The 16,897-nt window shown below is 46.4% G+C and overlaps 2 protein-coding genes across 2 annotated transcripts in view; one reads left to right on the plus strand and one right to left on the minus strand.

The window, feature by feature from the left end:
- The window catches only part of MOGAT1 (monoacylglycerol O-acyltransferase 1), a 16,936-nt gene extending 13,306 nt beyond the window's left edge, over positions 1–3,630 (minus strand). The window contains exons 1-2 of the mRNA XM_018568489.1: positions 3,493–3,630; positions 1,830–2,008 (exon numbers count right to left, since the gene is read on the minus strand). Of these exons, the coding sequence (XP_018423991.1) occupies positions 1,830–2,008; positions 3,493–3,586 (273 nt within the window). The 5' untranslated portion in view covers positions 3,587–3,630. The remainder of the gene's footprint in view (positions 1–1,829; positions 2,009–3,492) is intronic.
- A 12,833-nt stretch (positions 3,631–16,463) lies between these two features.
- Positions 16,464–16,897, plus strand: part of FARSB (phenylalanyl-tRNA synthetase beta subunit) — a 50,370-nt gene continuing 49,936 nt past the window's right edge. The window contains exon 1 of the mRNA XM_018568488.1: positions 16,464–16,576. Within this exon, the coding sequence (XP_018423990.1) occupies positions 16,519–16,576 (58 nt within the window). The 5' untranslated portion in view covers positions 16,464–16,518. The remainder of the gene's footprint in view (positions 16,577–16,897) is intronic.

The following is a 16,897-nucleotide window of genomic DNA, read 5'->3' on the forward strand; positions in this document are numbered from 1 at the left end:
TGAAGCAACCACAAAGAAATAATCAGCAGGGGTAGATGAGGATCTTGGCGGGGCAGATGGAGGATCTCAAGGGGGCAGATAAAAGATTGCAGCAAGGGCAGCAGAAGGGTCTTACCAAGTCTCAAGTGCAGGTTGGCGTTGTATACAGGCACCGCTGTGGTTCCCTATAAGGCTATTGTGAGGTCCCAGGAAGCGCCCTGTGACACATGCCCCCCCCCCCTTAGCTTCGGCCATGGGTATTGGTGCATCCTTATTACAGCAATGCAGAATGGCACAGGCTATAGAGGACTACAGATTCCAGCAATACTTTATACAACAATAGCATTGATGTATTAAATACTGAGATGTGTAGTCCTGTATAGAGGATGCCATTATGCATTGCTAATACCAGCAGTATTTTATACAGCATGTCCATCAGTTATAAAGGGCTACACAAAAATGACATTTTAGTGAATTAATTACCTTCCCCTCTTCTGGCTGGTCTTCAACTGTTTTCTGCTGGAGGTTGCAGAAAAACACTGCAGTGTGTGTGGGAGACAGCGCGCCCGTGTGCTCAGGTGGCGGCTCACTGGGTCCTCACGGCCGAGGCCCTAGCGCTGCCCCATAATGTGCCTGCAGACTTTTTTCCCCCGGTTCCCTCCACAGTATGCGGCGGCCAGCAGGCCCCCTCATCTCTGCGCCAGGAGTGTCACATTATTAGGTTGGTATCTGGCTGCCGGCGGGCCCACCCATCTCTGCGCCGGGAATGTTGGATGATCGGATCATCCAACACTCCCGATGCAGAGATGGGGGACCTGCCGGCTGCCAGATACCGATCTGAATCGCTAACAGCCAGGGTGGGGAGATGTGTAAGGGCCATATACACCCACCTGCCCAGCTCTTAGCAACCTGGGACACTCTGCTCAGCGTCCTACCCAGCTCCTGGCAACCAGTGACATCACCACTCCACCTCAGGCAGCAAAAAGGCTAGGGACACCACTGCATCTGAATCAACCCACCATCTCTGCACCAGGAGTTTCAGATACTGGACCCCTCCAGGTTGGGGCCCTGGTGCAGCCGCATCGGCTGCACCAGGTGTAGGTCCGCCCCTGGTACTATTGGCATTAAATTTTTTCTTTTATTATCATGTTGTAAACCATTTCTGTAAACGGTCAAGTACACTCAGCAGCAGAACTAAAAGAGGGAAGGTGCCAAAGATGCTGAGAGCAGTCACAAGAATCTCTACCATTCAATTGACACAGACACACCTGAGCTATGCGCGAAGGACAACATGATTTCCAAATACAGCCCGGTGCACACAGGACGCTAGACAGATCCTACCGCACAGCATTCCTTGTTGCTAGGATGCATTTGCACTGTACGCATGTAAACATTAGCATAAATGCTTACACAGCAGTGGCACCAGAGTCTGTGCGTCGCCCGGTGCGGCAAACGCACATGCGTTATGGCGTCTGTGGTGTGACCTCATCAAGCATGTGCGGTGATGTACGTCACGGCTGGTGACCATCTTGGTGATGGCAATAAATACAATCCTTGTTGCACTCCTTACCAAAAGTCCCTTGTAGTGGGGGGTGCTCGCAGTGACTGTGGATGGCGCCGCAAATATCAGCAAATTGTAGAAATGTCACCAGCATTGACGTCAATGCTAAAGCCTGATGAAGGGACCCTGTGTGGTCCCAAAAGCGCTTGTTCATTTGACAAAGAAATTATTAAAACACCAAAGTAAAACCAAGATAATTTTTTACGATTCAGGACATATGTTCATGCCTATGATACTAGGGAGGAAGATTATTGTCATATAATGTGCTAAAATTAGTTCTTTAACTTACTTTAATGGGAAAATAATCCTTGAAGTACTTCCACATTGTCCAGCTCCGCACCCACTCAGATCTGCGGCCTCCAGTTTGTGGGGTTTCCCAGTCCAAATAGAGCCAGAGGACATATAGAGCTGTGACCAGCCAGAATCTGCAGAGGACCAACAAGAGGAATATTCCCACACAGCATTGTGCTGCAGAGAGAAGATAGACATAACATAAGATACAAGTCCATTTAGCACACTTCCATAGACAGTGGATAAACAGAGTGGAATAAAAGTATAGATGGCCTGACCAACCACTTTTATCTTGTAGATGCAGCAATGCCCAGACAAAACATTTCACATTTTGACAACTGAAAATATTTCTATGTTCATTCATGCATGAAGAGTGGAAAACGAAGATTGTACATGACTGCAATGACAAGCTGCCGGGACCCATGTGATAAGACAGCCAGTGCAAGGGGCCACTCCCATGGGGACAAGCAACGCAAGGGGGCACTCCCACGGGAACAAGCAACGCAAGGGGGCACTCCCACGGGAACAAGCAACGCAAGGGGGCACTCCCACGGGAACAAGCAACGCAAGGGGGCACTCCCACGGGAACAAGCAACGCAAGGGGGCACTCCAATGGGGACAAGCAACGCAAGGAGGTACGCCGGGATTGATGCATCAGCACTGTGTCTGGGCAAACACGCCAGCAGCTGTGAGTTGCAGTGCAACGGCTGGTGTGAATGCAACCTAAATGGAGGACCGCGTTCCAGGAATGGACTGAGTGGCTGTTCTGTCCGGACTGCGAGTTGGACCTCGGATCGATGAAAATTTTGCTCACCGGACCTCCTTGAATTTGCTGTTCATTTGAAATAAGTACAGTAGAATTCTTTGGTATCAAAAAGCGGGCCCTTATCAGCATTTTCTTACAGATATGAGCAGAGCATAGATTCTGTAAAACACATTTGTCTGTGCATGTCTGGCAAAGCCATGCAAAAGCACAAGATAAACATATTAGCATTTTCCATAAACATATAATTGCTTGATATCACCGCAAAGCTGGATTTATCCCCAGGCACACATAAATAATGACATGTCATTTAAATTGATGTTCTGAGAAAGTTTCCGGACTCAGTCAGGGTTCTAGAGAACATCGTGCTCCACCTATTTTTAACTTCAGCTACACTTATGAATGTGGGATAAAGGTGAAGGTGAAGCGACCTTGTGTTGTTATAGTCACACGTTGACTAGTCACCAAGTCGCAAGTGTTTCTAAATGGTCTGAAGCCTTCTTTACATTAGCTATTTTTATATTTGTGCTTGAGCTTATTCTTGACTTCTTTTCTCAGTTCATTTGGGTCTGTATCTAAAAACGCAGCTCAAGCCTTGCTATGGGGAAAAGGTACAGGTCTGCTACCCAATAGCAGTATTTGTTGCAGTGCGATTGCAAAAAGATTGTGCATGCAGTTTTATTCGGAAGTATATGTTTATAACACTCCATTTGTGTATATTAAATTAAGGATGGTATTTTTTTTATATCCGATTAAATCGAAAAAAAAAAAAAAAATCGGCCAACTAATCGCTTATAAAAATAATCATTCGTTGCAGCACAAGTTCCATATACTAAATCATATCTTCAAAGTATCGCTTGTGAAAGTATGATCACATAGGATCTATGAATGGCCTTACCTAGTAACAAAAAGGAAAAGACCCACTGAAACGCAGCAGCCGTCTGCAGCCTCCGGGTCAGGGGAATATTGATGGGTGCAAACTCCACCTTCATATTGGTCCTATATTCTTTGTCAAGAGACTTCCAGATTCATCAGACCCTGTAAAAACAAAATGCATTACTAAATCTAAAGGAAGCATGCGTTATCACATTCAGTCATAGTTCACAATAATGCAGCTTGTAGGGACTAATCAGTACCATAGCTAGAACAACGTTTCTCTTACAGCCAATGCGCACACTGCCCGTTCAGCATTGCAGTCATCGAGAAAGCATGCCACTCAGGGGGGCGGGCTTGCGATGATCGCAAGTACGATCTGCCTGTCCAAGATGTGCCTGCTGCCCCCTTTCCTGCCAGAGCGTCACAGGTTGCTAACAGCCAGAGTGGGGAGATGTGTTAGGGCCATATACATCCCCCTGCCCAGCTCTTAGCAACCTGGGACACTGCCCAGCGTCCTACCCAGCTCCTGGCAATCAGTGACATCACCACTCCACCTCAGGCAGCAAAAAAGCTAGGGACACCACTGCTCATCATAACCCCTGTGTACTTTAAGTCCATCAGGAAAAAACATCTAGCACTTGTGAAGGAAGTATGGAGGCAGCCATTGATGTCCCTTTTGTGTGAAAATGCTAGTTGCCTGGCTTTTAAGCTGATCTATTGGCTGTAGTATACTCCGAGTCACTACCCTAGAAAGTAAGGAAACCGGGAAAGCCAGAACTCCTGATCTGCTAACCTGTAGCTAGTCAGTGACCCAAGGTACTGAAATCACTGATTCAGTATGATATCCATGCAACTAGATATCCTAAAGCAATGCATAGAAAGATGTCATCTCTCCTAAGCCTGTTTAAAGCAAACCTTCTAATATGCCCTGGATGGATAAAAAGACAGGTTCTCTTAATCAGACATCTCTACCCCCTATGATAGCTCCCTTCGCTGAACTCCCCTGCAACTCTATTCGCCTAGGAAACATTTCAAACACCTGATACTTTTGGGAGTGTAGGAGCACATGACCGTCCCACGATGCAGAGCTTGGAACCTCAGTGGCCAATCCCTATGCCCAATCACAGTCACGTGACGTTTGGTGGAAGGCCATTAACCCTGCGGTAGCCCACTCTAAGGGGTAGAAGATCATTAGCCCCATGGTAGCCCACTCCAAGGGGCGGAAGGCCATTAACCCCGTGCGGGCTGCTCCGCTGGGCGGAAGGCCATGAGCCCCGTGCGAGCTGCTCCGCTGGGCGGAAGGCCATGAGCCCCGTGCGAGCTGCTCCGCTGGGCGGAAGGCCATGAGCCCCGTGCGAGCTGCTCCGCTGGGCGGAAGGTCATTAGCCACGTACGAGCTCCGCTGGGCGGAAGGTCATGAGCCACATGCGAGCTGCTCCGCTGGGCGGAAGGTCATTAGCCACGTGCGAGCTCCTATATTTAAAATGACAGATTTACTGCAAAGTTAGCAGCCTTCCGCCCTGGGTGCACATCACATGATTCAAAAGCCTACCAGTCTCCACAGGGAAGGTAAAAACTGGAGCGAATACCAAGAAGTACTTGTCCATAAGGTGCCTAGAGACTTTGGATGACGACTGGTTGTGCATGTACTAGCCAGCTGCCAAATGGCTCAGGCATGAGGTACTGGGTAAAGGATACAGACACAAAACATTCCCTCATATCTGTAGGTACCTGGAGTCACTTAGGCGCAGTCTCCCTCCATATTGTTGTAGGGAGGCACAACAATCCGACACTTCCAGAAGTGTCAATTTTAAGATAAGAGGAATGGCAACTCTAGCAAACAAAATACAGGGGAGTAATGTATCAAAACTGAAACAATTGATCAGCTCAAAAATGAAGGATAGAAGCTGATTGGTTGGCATGCTGCTCCAGATTCTATCTGCTCCAGTTTTGGTAAATTCCCCTCTCAGTATAACAAATTAAAGCCATGCTTAGTGAGAACGTTTCCTCCTCTTCACCTTGATGTACTCAGTTGAAATCAGATGTGGTGACAGGGTATCTTAAGCATGCTGGTACTTGTAGTTCTACAGTAAAAGTATCATTTCATGTCACCTATGCCCACATCTGTAATATTCAAGTCCAGTTGCAGCCTGTTACAACACATATGTAGAAACATTTAACCAACACAAGACTTTTCCCCTCTATGTGAAACAGAATGTTGCAATGCCAGTTAAATGCCATTAGATCAGCATCTCTGGCTAAAGTGTATGAAGCAGCTGGTTCTATTTTGTAATGTGACAATGACAGCAAAGACAGATTTAAAATACAGGAAATGTATAAATGATAAAAGGACAGAAGAACATAATAAAGTACTTGGATACATCTGTAAACATTTGTCTGCTCTACAATCAATAAAGTGATATTAAAGTCAAAGAGGGGGGATTTACCAAAACTGGAGCAGCTGTGCATGGCAACCAATCAGCTTTTCTCTTTCATTTGAAAATCTTAACTGAACAAACTGAAGAGAGAACTGAAAAGAGAAGTTGATTGGTTCCCCTGGGCAACTGCTCCAGATTTTATCTGCTCCAGTTTTGATCAATTCCCCCCAAAATGTTTTAGGCTAGGTTCACATCCCACCACGCAGCAATCATGCACGATTCCGCGCGGATTGCCACGCGGTCAGGAGTCACCAAGGTGTGAACCGATCGCGCTGTGGGTGCCATTATTTTCTAATGGCACCCCAGTCGTATCGCACGGTTTCCCGCCGTGATTCCACCCGTGAATATGATCGCGTGTCGTGTATCTCAAAAACAGCCGCACGTTGTCTATCGCAAGAAAAAAGGCACATGTACCTTTTTTTCTGCAATTGCCGCACGGATGTAACCCCACTGAAATCAATGGGGCCGAGCGATAATCACTGCCTGCATTGTGCGGGACCGCGCAATTCCGGGACACGTGTCACGGATGTCGTGCGGTGTAGTGCAGGTGTGAACCTAGCCTTAGGCTATTTCAAAAGCTGATGAAATCACTTAAAATGGATGCTGCTCCTTGATGTCAAAAGCTTTAGTTTCCTGCAGAATCAGCTGGTCCTCTGAGCACTGGTCCTGATATCCTGCTTTGGGGTGGCTCCTTTAACTTGCAGGGTCCTATGGAGCCACCCCTGTGTGTGCTGGTAAGCTGTGTGTCTCCACAAACACAGCAAGGCAATCCGCTCCTCTCCTCCTTCCTACTCCTCTCTCTATTGTAATAGATGGACAGCTGCTATAGACTGCTCTGTCCCTTGTGATCTTGTACTGGACAGGAAGTTCAGGGAAGTTGAGCTGAGAGAGATGGAGTCGGCTGTTCAGGAACATGATGACTGAAAGTGTCTGGGCAAAAATGTAAAGAAATACTTTGTTGTGCAATGTATATTTGTTGGATTGGGATTCATTACTAAAAAAAATGTTGATAGTTCATTATTACTTTAAGGCCTCATTCACATGGACACGCACAGCCGTGCAGCCTGCATGTGCGAATGTGCAAATTTGGGTGTAGCCTCGTTCTGTCATGGAGCAAAAAAAAAAAAAAATGTAGGCAGGCTCCATATTGTCGTAGACACCTGCTAGGTCTCTTCTACAATAAAATCAAGCTTACCTGCCTCTTCCCAAACTTCTTCAGAAGCAGCTCAGTGTACAATCATTTATTTTTTTCAAATGAACAGCAGATAGCACAGGAAGCATTAGCTTCTTTGCTATCTCCCATCATTCAGGGGGGTGCTCTCTTCCTTGTTGTTGCCTCCCCCTCCACTGCAGCAATGGTATGTCCCTCAGCATCCTCAAATCCTATACACTATGTATAGAACGTGATAACTCAGGGACCTTAGACCGCTGCAGAGGTGGAGGAGAGAGAGGCTAGAAGAATGGGTCTAAGATCAAGCTTGCTCCAGGGATTGGGCGAGTGTAACTTTTATTTTAGCTCCTAGACCAACTAGAAGTTAACCCTTGCAGTGTGGGGGCAGCCTCACTGCAAGGATTAAGAAAAGTTTTGCCTAAAGTTCTACTCTGAGAGGGGAATTCCTGGTGTGTCTCTGGGACAGGAAATGAAGACAAATCTCCCCAATATCTATCTCCCCAATCTTGCTGAGTCCAGTTGCCTTGACTTATTTTTGTCAGATATACCATGACCTGGATGAATGAGAACCTTCACAGACAAATCTCCCCAATGGTACACAGACAGTAAAAAATAAACATGTGAGGGGGGTTAACCCTTCCCTACTCTATACAAAGCTAGAAAAAGTTTTGTCTAGATACACTTTAAAAGTCCTGTTCACATCTGGCGTCGCATTCACGCACGTGCGCATTTTCTGCTGCGTTTCCCGTGTGTCAGCCCGCTCAAAGGCAAAGTAGCTCATGCCGCATTTCCGGCTGCACGCTTCCTGCATTTTTCCTGTGCATTTGTGCGAGTTTGACGTGTGTCCGCAAAATGCCCATTTTACTAGACGCGTTTGGGGGTGCCAATAACAAGTAATGGCACCCTAAGCATGCCAAATGCACGCCAGAGTGCGGGCATTGGTGGGTGCTCATGCAACACAAACAGGGAACTCTAATGAACCTGTTGCTGTTTGCCAGTAAGATGGAACTCTAGTCATGAAGTGATTGTAGAGGACAAGCAGCAGGTCATGGGTCAGACAGGAGAGGGGGCTCAGTCATTGTGGACACTCACCAAGCCAGTGGTAGAAGATCCTCCGGGTGGGAGATCTCTGGAGTCCTGCGATCACTTCTACACCCAATCTACTGCCTCCATGCAGTGGGCTACATACACAACAACACTCATTGACATCGGACACTGGGGGAGGTGCTGACAGTCCAACACCCAGCTAATCATATTAACCCCTCCCAGCCCAGGCTGGCCACATCCATTTCCCATAGACTGTTCCAATGGGCAATGCATGCCTGTCCCGATCTGGTCATACAGTAACACTTTTCATCCTGATAGTTAACTAGTTTGTTAGCATTACGTGAACTATAAACCCCAGTGCCAGAGGAGGAAACTAACCACAGCTTATTATTCACCATCTGATGATGGGGGAATCTGCAGACACATCACATAGACCCCATTCCTGCCAATCAACTTCTAGACTTCAGTTCTATAACTCTGAACAAGATATATATACTTCTGTCATCTACAAATCACACACCAGCTATATGAAACATTCTAGAAACTTAAGGTGCCCATACACCTTACGATTATCGTACGATAATCGTATGCGATCGACTTTTCGTACGACAATCGTAAGGTGTATGTGTAGTGCCCGACCGATAGTACTGTACAATCGTACGACTTTTGACGTTGTTTGAAAACTTTGGTCGATCGTATGATTTTCGCATTGGTTGGTGGCGTTTCCGTCCGTCAAAAGTCATACGATTAATGGTGGCCATACACTTTACAACCATCGCAAAGACCTTAGTCTTGCGATGGTTGTAAAGTGATTAAAAAAACGTACGATCTGCCCATCTGGGACAGGCAGATCGTACTCTCGATCATCGCAAGCCCGCCCCCCTGGGGGGTTGGCTTCCGATGACCGCAATGCTGAACGGGCATTGTGCGTGTGCGCACACCAGCCCGTTCGGCATTTGTCTCCCGAGCACTGTTCAAACCAGCCGAAAATCGTACGATTCTCGGCTGGTTTTCTAGCGTGCTCCTTAGACAAAAGACGTGCGCCCGTACAGTAGAAGCGGTCGCACGTCTTCGTTCACACTGCGGATTTCCCGCGATTCTCGTACGAGAATCGAACAGTGTATGGGCACCTTAACACTGCTCATGCGCAAACGAAAATAATTACGGTCGATTACCACAATTCGTCCAGGTGTTTTTTTTTAACTACCGCTGATTGAACCTTGTGATAATGGGGGCAGGTTGGGGCCGCCGTACGACAATCGTACGGCGGTTCGATCATCGGACGAAAAGTTTTGTGCGATAATCATAAGGCGTATGGGCACCTTTAAAGTGACACTAAACTCGGGTGTTAAATCTTAAAAATACATCCAAGTACCTTAACTATTAACAAACATGGATCTTATTTGTGTATCACTCAGCTGTAGATCCTCAAATCATCTCTGCCCTCCTTACCATCTTGTCTTGAATTGCATTGTGATTATAATGTCTTCTATATATTTTAAAGCGCTGCACAAACTGTTGGCACTAATATAAATCCTGTATAATAATAATAATCATCTCTGAATTGGTGCTGACACTGTCCTTCCTTCTGGAGGGTGGCTACTTTTGTTCCCCTGGTCCCTGTGTGTGCTGTAATGTAGTCACCGCTCCAAGCTCAGCTCCCTGCTGATTGGAATGGATGTCATCTGTCCAGTTACCAGACCCATGTTATTTTATCAGGAATCGGATGTAAACACACGCGTCCATTTACATCAGATTACCACAATGCAGCACAACAACCCAGCAACCCAGAATTCTGATCTGTTTGTTTTTTTTCTGAACTTGGCCAGAGCAGGGGGTAACTGTATGTAAACAGACGCATGTCTTTTCAGATCCGGCTGCCCATAGACTAAAGCTGCCCGTACCCCTTACGATTATCACACGCTTTTCGTCTGCGATCGCGTTTTTGTACGATAATCTCACAGTTGATGGGTAGTGCACAACTGCGATTACTGTACAAACGTTCGGCTAGAAAGCTTTTATAGAATCGTACGAAATTCGATGGATTAGTGGCAATAAGAACACCACTCCTGCGCAAACGAAAATCCGTTCTGTCATTCGACGAATTTTGGCAAGGTGATATTGCTAACGAATGCTAATTGAAACCCCCAATGGTCTGTGCATGATGGGGCAGTTGAACAAAAAATAATCGTGCGATAATCGTAAGGTGTATGGGCTCCTTCATAATGGGCTTCAGATCAGATCCTTATGAAAAACTGACAGGCTGACCCGATCAGAAATACCCCGTGAAAGGGATCTTACATTCAGTTACTCCCGACTAGTGATGGGCACGGGCGTGTTCGCAACTTCTCGTGCCGAGCCCGCCAGGAAGCTGACAGCGCCGCAGCGCCAATCACAGGCACGGAGACATTGCACGCTCTCTGCAGCTGCGGACCGGGATAATGTCTCAGTACCTGTGATTGGCGCTGTCAGCTTACTGGCGGGGTCGGCACGGGGGGGTGCAAGGCTCGGCACGGGGAGCTGCGAACACGACCAAGCCCATCACTACTCCCGACTCCATCTAGGTCTGGAAAAATATGGAACACAGTTCGGTTTTGGCAGACCTGATTGTAACAGAACGGAAGAGTCCGCTTCCATCTGACTCCTCATAGACCTAACATGCGTCCGCTAGATGGAAGAAAAAACTGAACATACACAGATATCACAAATGCATGAAATGCGTTCCATACCGCTCTGATCAGATCTGTGCACAGATCCCCTGCCGATCGGGAACGGACGGCGTCTGTTTAAAAGGGACAAAAAAAGTCTATGGCTAGCTAATGGCTAAACGATTAGATTATTTGTTGTTGAACAAATATAAATCTAACAGATTTCACCATCCACACTAAAGAGCATTGATGGACAAATCTCACACTGTGACTATTGCTGCACCCACAGCTGTCACAATACATGAACAAAGACTGCAGCTGATTGGTTGCAGTTACTGTTCGGCCGAGAATTTTTGGACCAGCCCTTTTATAGAAAGTTGATTGGAAAAACAAAAAATAACGTTTATCCAATGTAGGGGTGCTGATGGGGCCACGCACTGCTTGCATTTCAACAAAGTCAACAGGACTCATGTATGACCAGCCTAAGGCTACACATATTATCTCTTAACCCATATTGAGAGACATACAGAATTATGCAGCAAAATGATATTAATGTGTCTGACGAGAACTGATGTTTACATTTCAAAGCAGAGAATATTAGTGGCATTTCACACGCTGCATTTTTCATTACTGTTGTGAGAATGTGAGAGGCAGAACTACGCATGGAATGTGAGAGGCAGAACTACACATGTGTGTGATGTTATAATAATAATTATTATTATACAGGATTTATATAACGCCAACAGTTTGCACAGCGCTTTACAATATAAGGAAGACATTACAATCACAATATAATTCAAGACAAGATGGTATGGAGGGCCCTGCCCGTGAGTGCTTACAATCTAAAAGAGGAGGGGGAAATGATACATGAGGAGGTAGCTGTGTGGGGATGAATTGTTTGAGAAATTGGTATTTCAGTGGTTAGGTTGAGGTGGGATAGGCTTCCCTGAAGAGATGAGTCTTAACCTTCCTGGCGGTATTCCCGAGTGTGGCTCGGGGTTACTTTTCTACCCGAGCCACACTCGGGAATACAGCGCCGCGTCTCTTACCTTGTCCCTCGAGCCGCTCTGTGTCCTCAGGCCGATGCCGGCATCCAGGTTCCGTCCCTTGCGTGCGTTCGCGTCGCAGGGGGGCGGAACCGGCGGGATTTTTGAAAGTTAAAAAAGGAACGGAAAAAAATAGAACGAAAAAAGGAAAGAAAGAAAAAAATAATCATACCGCCAGGGAGGTTAAGGGATCGCCTAAAGGTAGTCAGAGTAGGAGATAGACTGACAGGTTGGGGTAAAGAGTTCCACAGAATGGGGGAGACTCTAGTGAAGTCCTGGAGGCGAGCATGGGAGGAGTTGACAAGGGAGCTAGAGAGCAAGAGCTCTTGGGAGGAGCGTAGAGGACGGTTAAGGTGATACTTAGAGACAACGTTTGAGACATAGCCGGGGGCAGAGTTGTGGATGGCTTTGTAAGTGGTTGTTAATATTTTGAATTTGATCTTTTGGGCGATTGGAAGCCAGTGCAGGGATCGGCAGAGGGGGGTTGCAGACACTGAGCAAATGGTTAGGTGGATAATGATGTGTGTTCCACATGTGTCATTACATTAGAGGCAAACACAGCTCTGAATTGTGTACCAGACATGTCCATATGTACCAAGGCACCATGGGAGAAAATATTTCCCACTACAATGTGCTACTTTAGTTACACACAGCGGTGGGAAAGTTAGCTGACCCCCAAAATATTCCCTGAACCCTGTTCAGGGTTGTGACTCATGGGTGGTGCTTCCCTGTTCTATTGCTTTGCACCATGCTGGGAGACCAATACTGAACACCCTTCCAAGAGAGGAGATATCATCAATGTACTGCTGATCACTTACTGTCCAATCCGCAGCATGGGGAAGGGACTTGTGTTGATGGTGGGTCCCAAACCCCCTGGGACAGCACCCGCAGTGGTCACAGCACCGTGGGCCTCTGCATTCCCAGCCCATGGCCAGACCAGGTAAATCTGCTCTTGTTAGAAGACACTGGCACCCTCCAGATCCCGGACACTAAGGAAGAACTCCTGTACCCCCAGCCTTACCTGACTTAAAGTGACATTAAACCCTCAGATTTTTTAACATAAACCAATACTGTAATGTGTGCCTTACTGTAATCCATGATTGTGTCCCTTCTCTTTGCTGCTCTTCCTTTTAAAATCCTCATGTCTTCTCATGCTTGGGGAGAACTTCCCTTTGCAGCTGAGTGCCTCTTCCTGTAGTGCTGGCTCAGGTTGCAAACGTACACACAGACACCATGTAGCCATTCCAGAGACAAGGCTGTCTGCTGCAAAACAGAAGTTCTGCCCAGCATGAGAACGGATACAGATTTAAAAGGAAGAGCAGCAAAGAGAAGGGAAACTACAATGGATTACAGTAAGGCACACATTACAGTATTGTTTTATGTTAAAAAATCTGAGGGTTTAATGTCACTTTAATGCTCAATTCAGTTTCCTTTCCACGGCCAGGACCTCCATCATCTCAGACAGGGTACTCTGCAGCCAGCCATTCCTAACCATTGCTTTAGCCTACAGGAAACTAAAAAAAACACAACACAAAAAGCCCTTTAAATATGTTCTGGAAAGATATTTGACAGTTTATAGCTTTAAAAACTAATATGACCTTTTCAGACTTTGTACAGAGAGCATACAAAAATCTTTCTAATTTTGCAACTAATTTTCTATGTCCACCATATTTCAGAACATCAGTGCAACTAAAGACATTTGCAATAGTTAAAGTGAAACTGAAGCCCAAACGTTTTGGAGTTTTGGATAGAGTAGAGAAGGATTAGAACACCTGTCAGGTTTTTATTGCTGTCTGTGTGCCCATTAGGCAGATTTCAACATCTTTATTTGTCCTGGTGACCGTGCCTCCCAACTAGTAAAGTATATCACCGGCACACCAAAGTAACATCATTTTATTGATGTACACACATCTCGTCATAAAGCAACGTTTCGGGGCCACTCAGGGTCCCAACTGTCCCTTATTTGGAGCCAAATCCCTCTGTCCATCTTTCCTTCTCACTTGTCCCTCTTTGTGATCTGATGTACAGATAAAATGAAGACTCAAGTAATCTACCAAAAGTGTTGTTCTGCACTAAAATGTGTATCTTCTCTATCTTGAAAAGTGATGGCAAACCCCATTGCCTAAATACATTGTTCTGATATGTGTCCCTCTTTCTCATCCCAGAATGTTGGGAGGTATGCTGGTGACCATTATCCCTGAAAGTAAAATACCGCCTAACTTTTGGGTTTGGGTTGTCACCAGAACAGGAATAGATGGGATATCTTCCAATGGAGACACTAGTTCTGGGAACCCAGCTGCCCATCGGGGATTAACCTCACTTTCGAGGAATTTCCTCTTGTGGTTATTGACCAGGAAGTGAATGGCTGGTGGTCATGTCCGTTAGGCGGGGTGGCGCTGGTGGTCACGTTTGGGGGGGCAGGTTGATGGGGTCCTGGTGGGCACCCCCCAGCTCACTGAAATCACTGGTTGTAAGGAGCTTGCCAGGAGAGGGTCCCAGGTTGCTTAGAGCTGGGAAGGGAGATGTGTATGGCCCTTAAACATCTCTCCACCCAGCTCTTAACAACCTGGGATGCTCTGGCAGGGAAGGCCTGCCACCCCAGCACGTGACCCAAGCACATGCTGCCTGAGGCAACAGCTTCAGCCTGCCTCATCATAGGGATGGCCCTAGTATTGACCTTCTGTTATGGGGGTGGAGGAAGTGGTGATGTCATCACACTCGTGCTCAGTTGAGATCTGTTAAGTCCTTCTGCCACAGTGGTAGATGCAACTTGGATTCATCCCATCCACAGATTTCTGCCCGATGGTCAGACTAAATTTAAAAAAAGCAGGTTGTTGTTGGGAGAATCCCATGTAAGTGAGGGGGTAGTATGAAGCTGGCGGTGGGGGAGTTGGATACTCCAACCTCATACCCTAAAAATGTAACACGAAACATGGATTAAAAATGAATCACATGGGTGCATACATTGAATTTTTGCAAAAGGTGGACTACACCTTTAAACCCCTTCACGACCAGCGAGGCTGTTTACACAGACTCCTGGTGGTGCTGTTTAAACTTGTAAAGCCAACTGTCAACTTTACAGTAGAAGCGATTCTGGCGGCTCAACCCCACTGCCGCGTTTCCCGGGCTCCGTTGTCCCTACTATGGGCCCGGGACTGGCTTCTTTGGTGACTAAGGGAAGCCGTGGATGAAATGGACGAACCTCCGTTCGTCCATCCCCTCCCCGTTCTTGGGACAGAGAGCGATGCATTACTTCCGGTCCCACAGCTGTCAGTGCTTGGCTTCTGAAGCCTAGCTATAAGCTATTGAAGTGCGATCTGCACTTCAATAGCCTATTGAGAGTGTAAAGGTGACACTGGGGGTCTTTTGGACCTCCAGCATCACCTTAAAGAGTACCTGTCTCCACCATCTGCTATCACATGGGGGGCTTACAAGCTCCCTATGTGATAGCAATTAAAGTAAAAACAAAAATTAACAGTTTTTAACAGTAACATTAAATAAAATAAATGTAAACTAAAAAAACGTTTTTTAAAGTCCCCCGCAAGTATGCGTGTCTTCACCTAAACACGCGTCCGGTGCGCCTACGTATGAAAACGATGAACGCGCTACACATGTTGGGTATCGCCGCGCACGCCAGAGAGCAATAATTCTAGGACCAGTATTTTTGGGTATCTCTAAACTGATGACCTGTGGGGGCTTTTAAAGTGTCATCTAAGGACTTTTTGGGGTACTGAATTTTGTCGCCGTTTCACGGACCAACGCAATTTTTAACCTGGGCATGTTGGGTATCTATTTACTCGTTGTAACCTCATATTTTATAGTTTATTAAAAAAAATGCGTATTTTTTTGTGTTTTGGGGCATGTAAGTGCAATTTTCACTAAAGGAGTTGCGCTAATATCGTGCAACATAAACATTTTCAACTGCCACCATTTTGTGTAAGTAATTTTCAGGCCTAAGATGTGGAATATAACATGGGTGCAAAAAATTAAGGGCAAAAAGGGCCTCAGTCATGAAGGGGTTAATTTCGCCTTCACTGATTCCAAAGTGTATAAAATGTCATTGGAATCTGCTGACTTTTGCCGAACACTCATGGAAATGAAAACTCTCAATTTCACTCATCTGTAGTTCTCAGCTATACCACCATTCTAAAATCTATCAGCCAAATGCTGTTCTTCTATTGCAATGTGCATTAGAACTGCAGCACCGAACAGAGTCACACCTCCCAGGCGAGGACAGCACACCCACAACTAATATAGACCAGACACATCCTCGCCTCCGTCTACACTCATCACGTGTCCCTGCAAGGACCCTTGGCTTGTCTTGCGTTCCAAGTCTCGGAAGGAGGTTCCAAGACAGCGATTGGTTAAGAGCTTACAACTCTAATCTTATTGGACGTTGGTACAGACCTGGCTTCTACAGTATTCAACGTGATGCAATACATAGTAAGGAGTTTGGGGTGCCCTAGTTATTGCCTGCGTCACGTCTCCAGAAAACTTGGAAGTAATACGTTTTTTCCACAGGCATAAAAGTAGAAAAATAAGTCATATACTAATTAATCTGTGCAGAATGTTTTGTATCAAGCTATTCACGCGATAGTTGTCATTAGAATGGAGTCAGGCACCAAGGGCACACCTCGGAGTGAGGCACGCTTGCTCCGAGTTCTGGGGTCCTGGAGTTGCCGGTGCCACAGCTGAAGCATGCCGACTGTCAGTGTGAAAAGAGATCTGCTGTACGAGGCCCTGGGACGGTCTTATAGTAAGTGGCCGCTCCCGGTCCTCACAGAGGAGGGATACAATGTAAACGGATTAATTTCAGGGAAGGTGGACATGTGTCTGAGAAGTCACAGATGGAAGCTGCCACTGAGCTGTATGATAGTCCGCGAAACATAGCTAAATGATGGCACTCTACTGGAACAAGCTTCCATCTGAGGCTTCTCACATATTATGTAGATTTGTGACAGAATCTCACTGCCAGAGCCCTGACAAATACGTGGTGTTGGGGACCATGTCACCCTTCCCCCTATCTCCCATTTTATAGCACTCGTTAACTGATTACCAGGCCCAGGGGCTGTCACCT

Source organism: Nanorana parkeri, unplaced genomic scaffold (assembly GCF_000935625.1).
Source record: "Nanorana parkeri isolate BGI_ZX_2015 unplaced genomic scaffold, ASM93562v1 scaffold1197, whole genome shotgun sequence".
Taxonomy (NCBI): Eukaryota; Metazoa; Chordata; class Amphibia; order Anura; family Dicroglossidae; genus Nanorana; species Nanorana parkeri.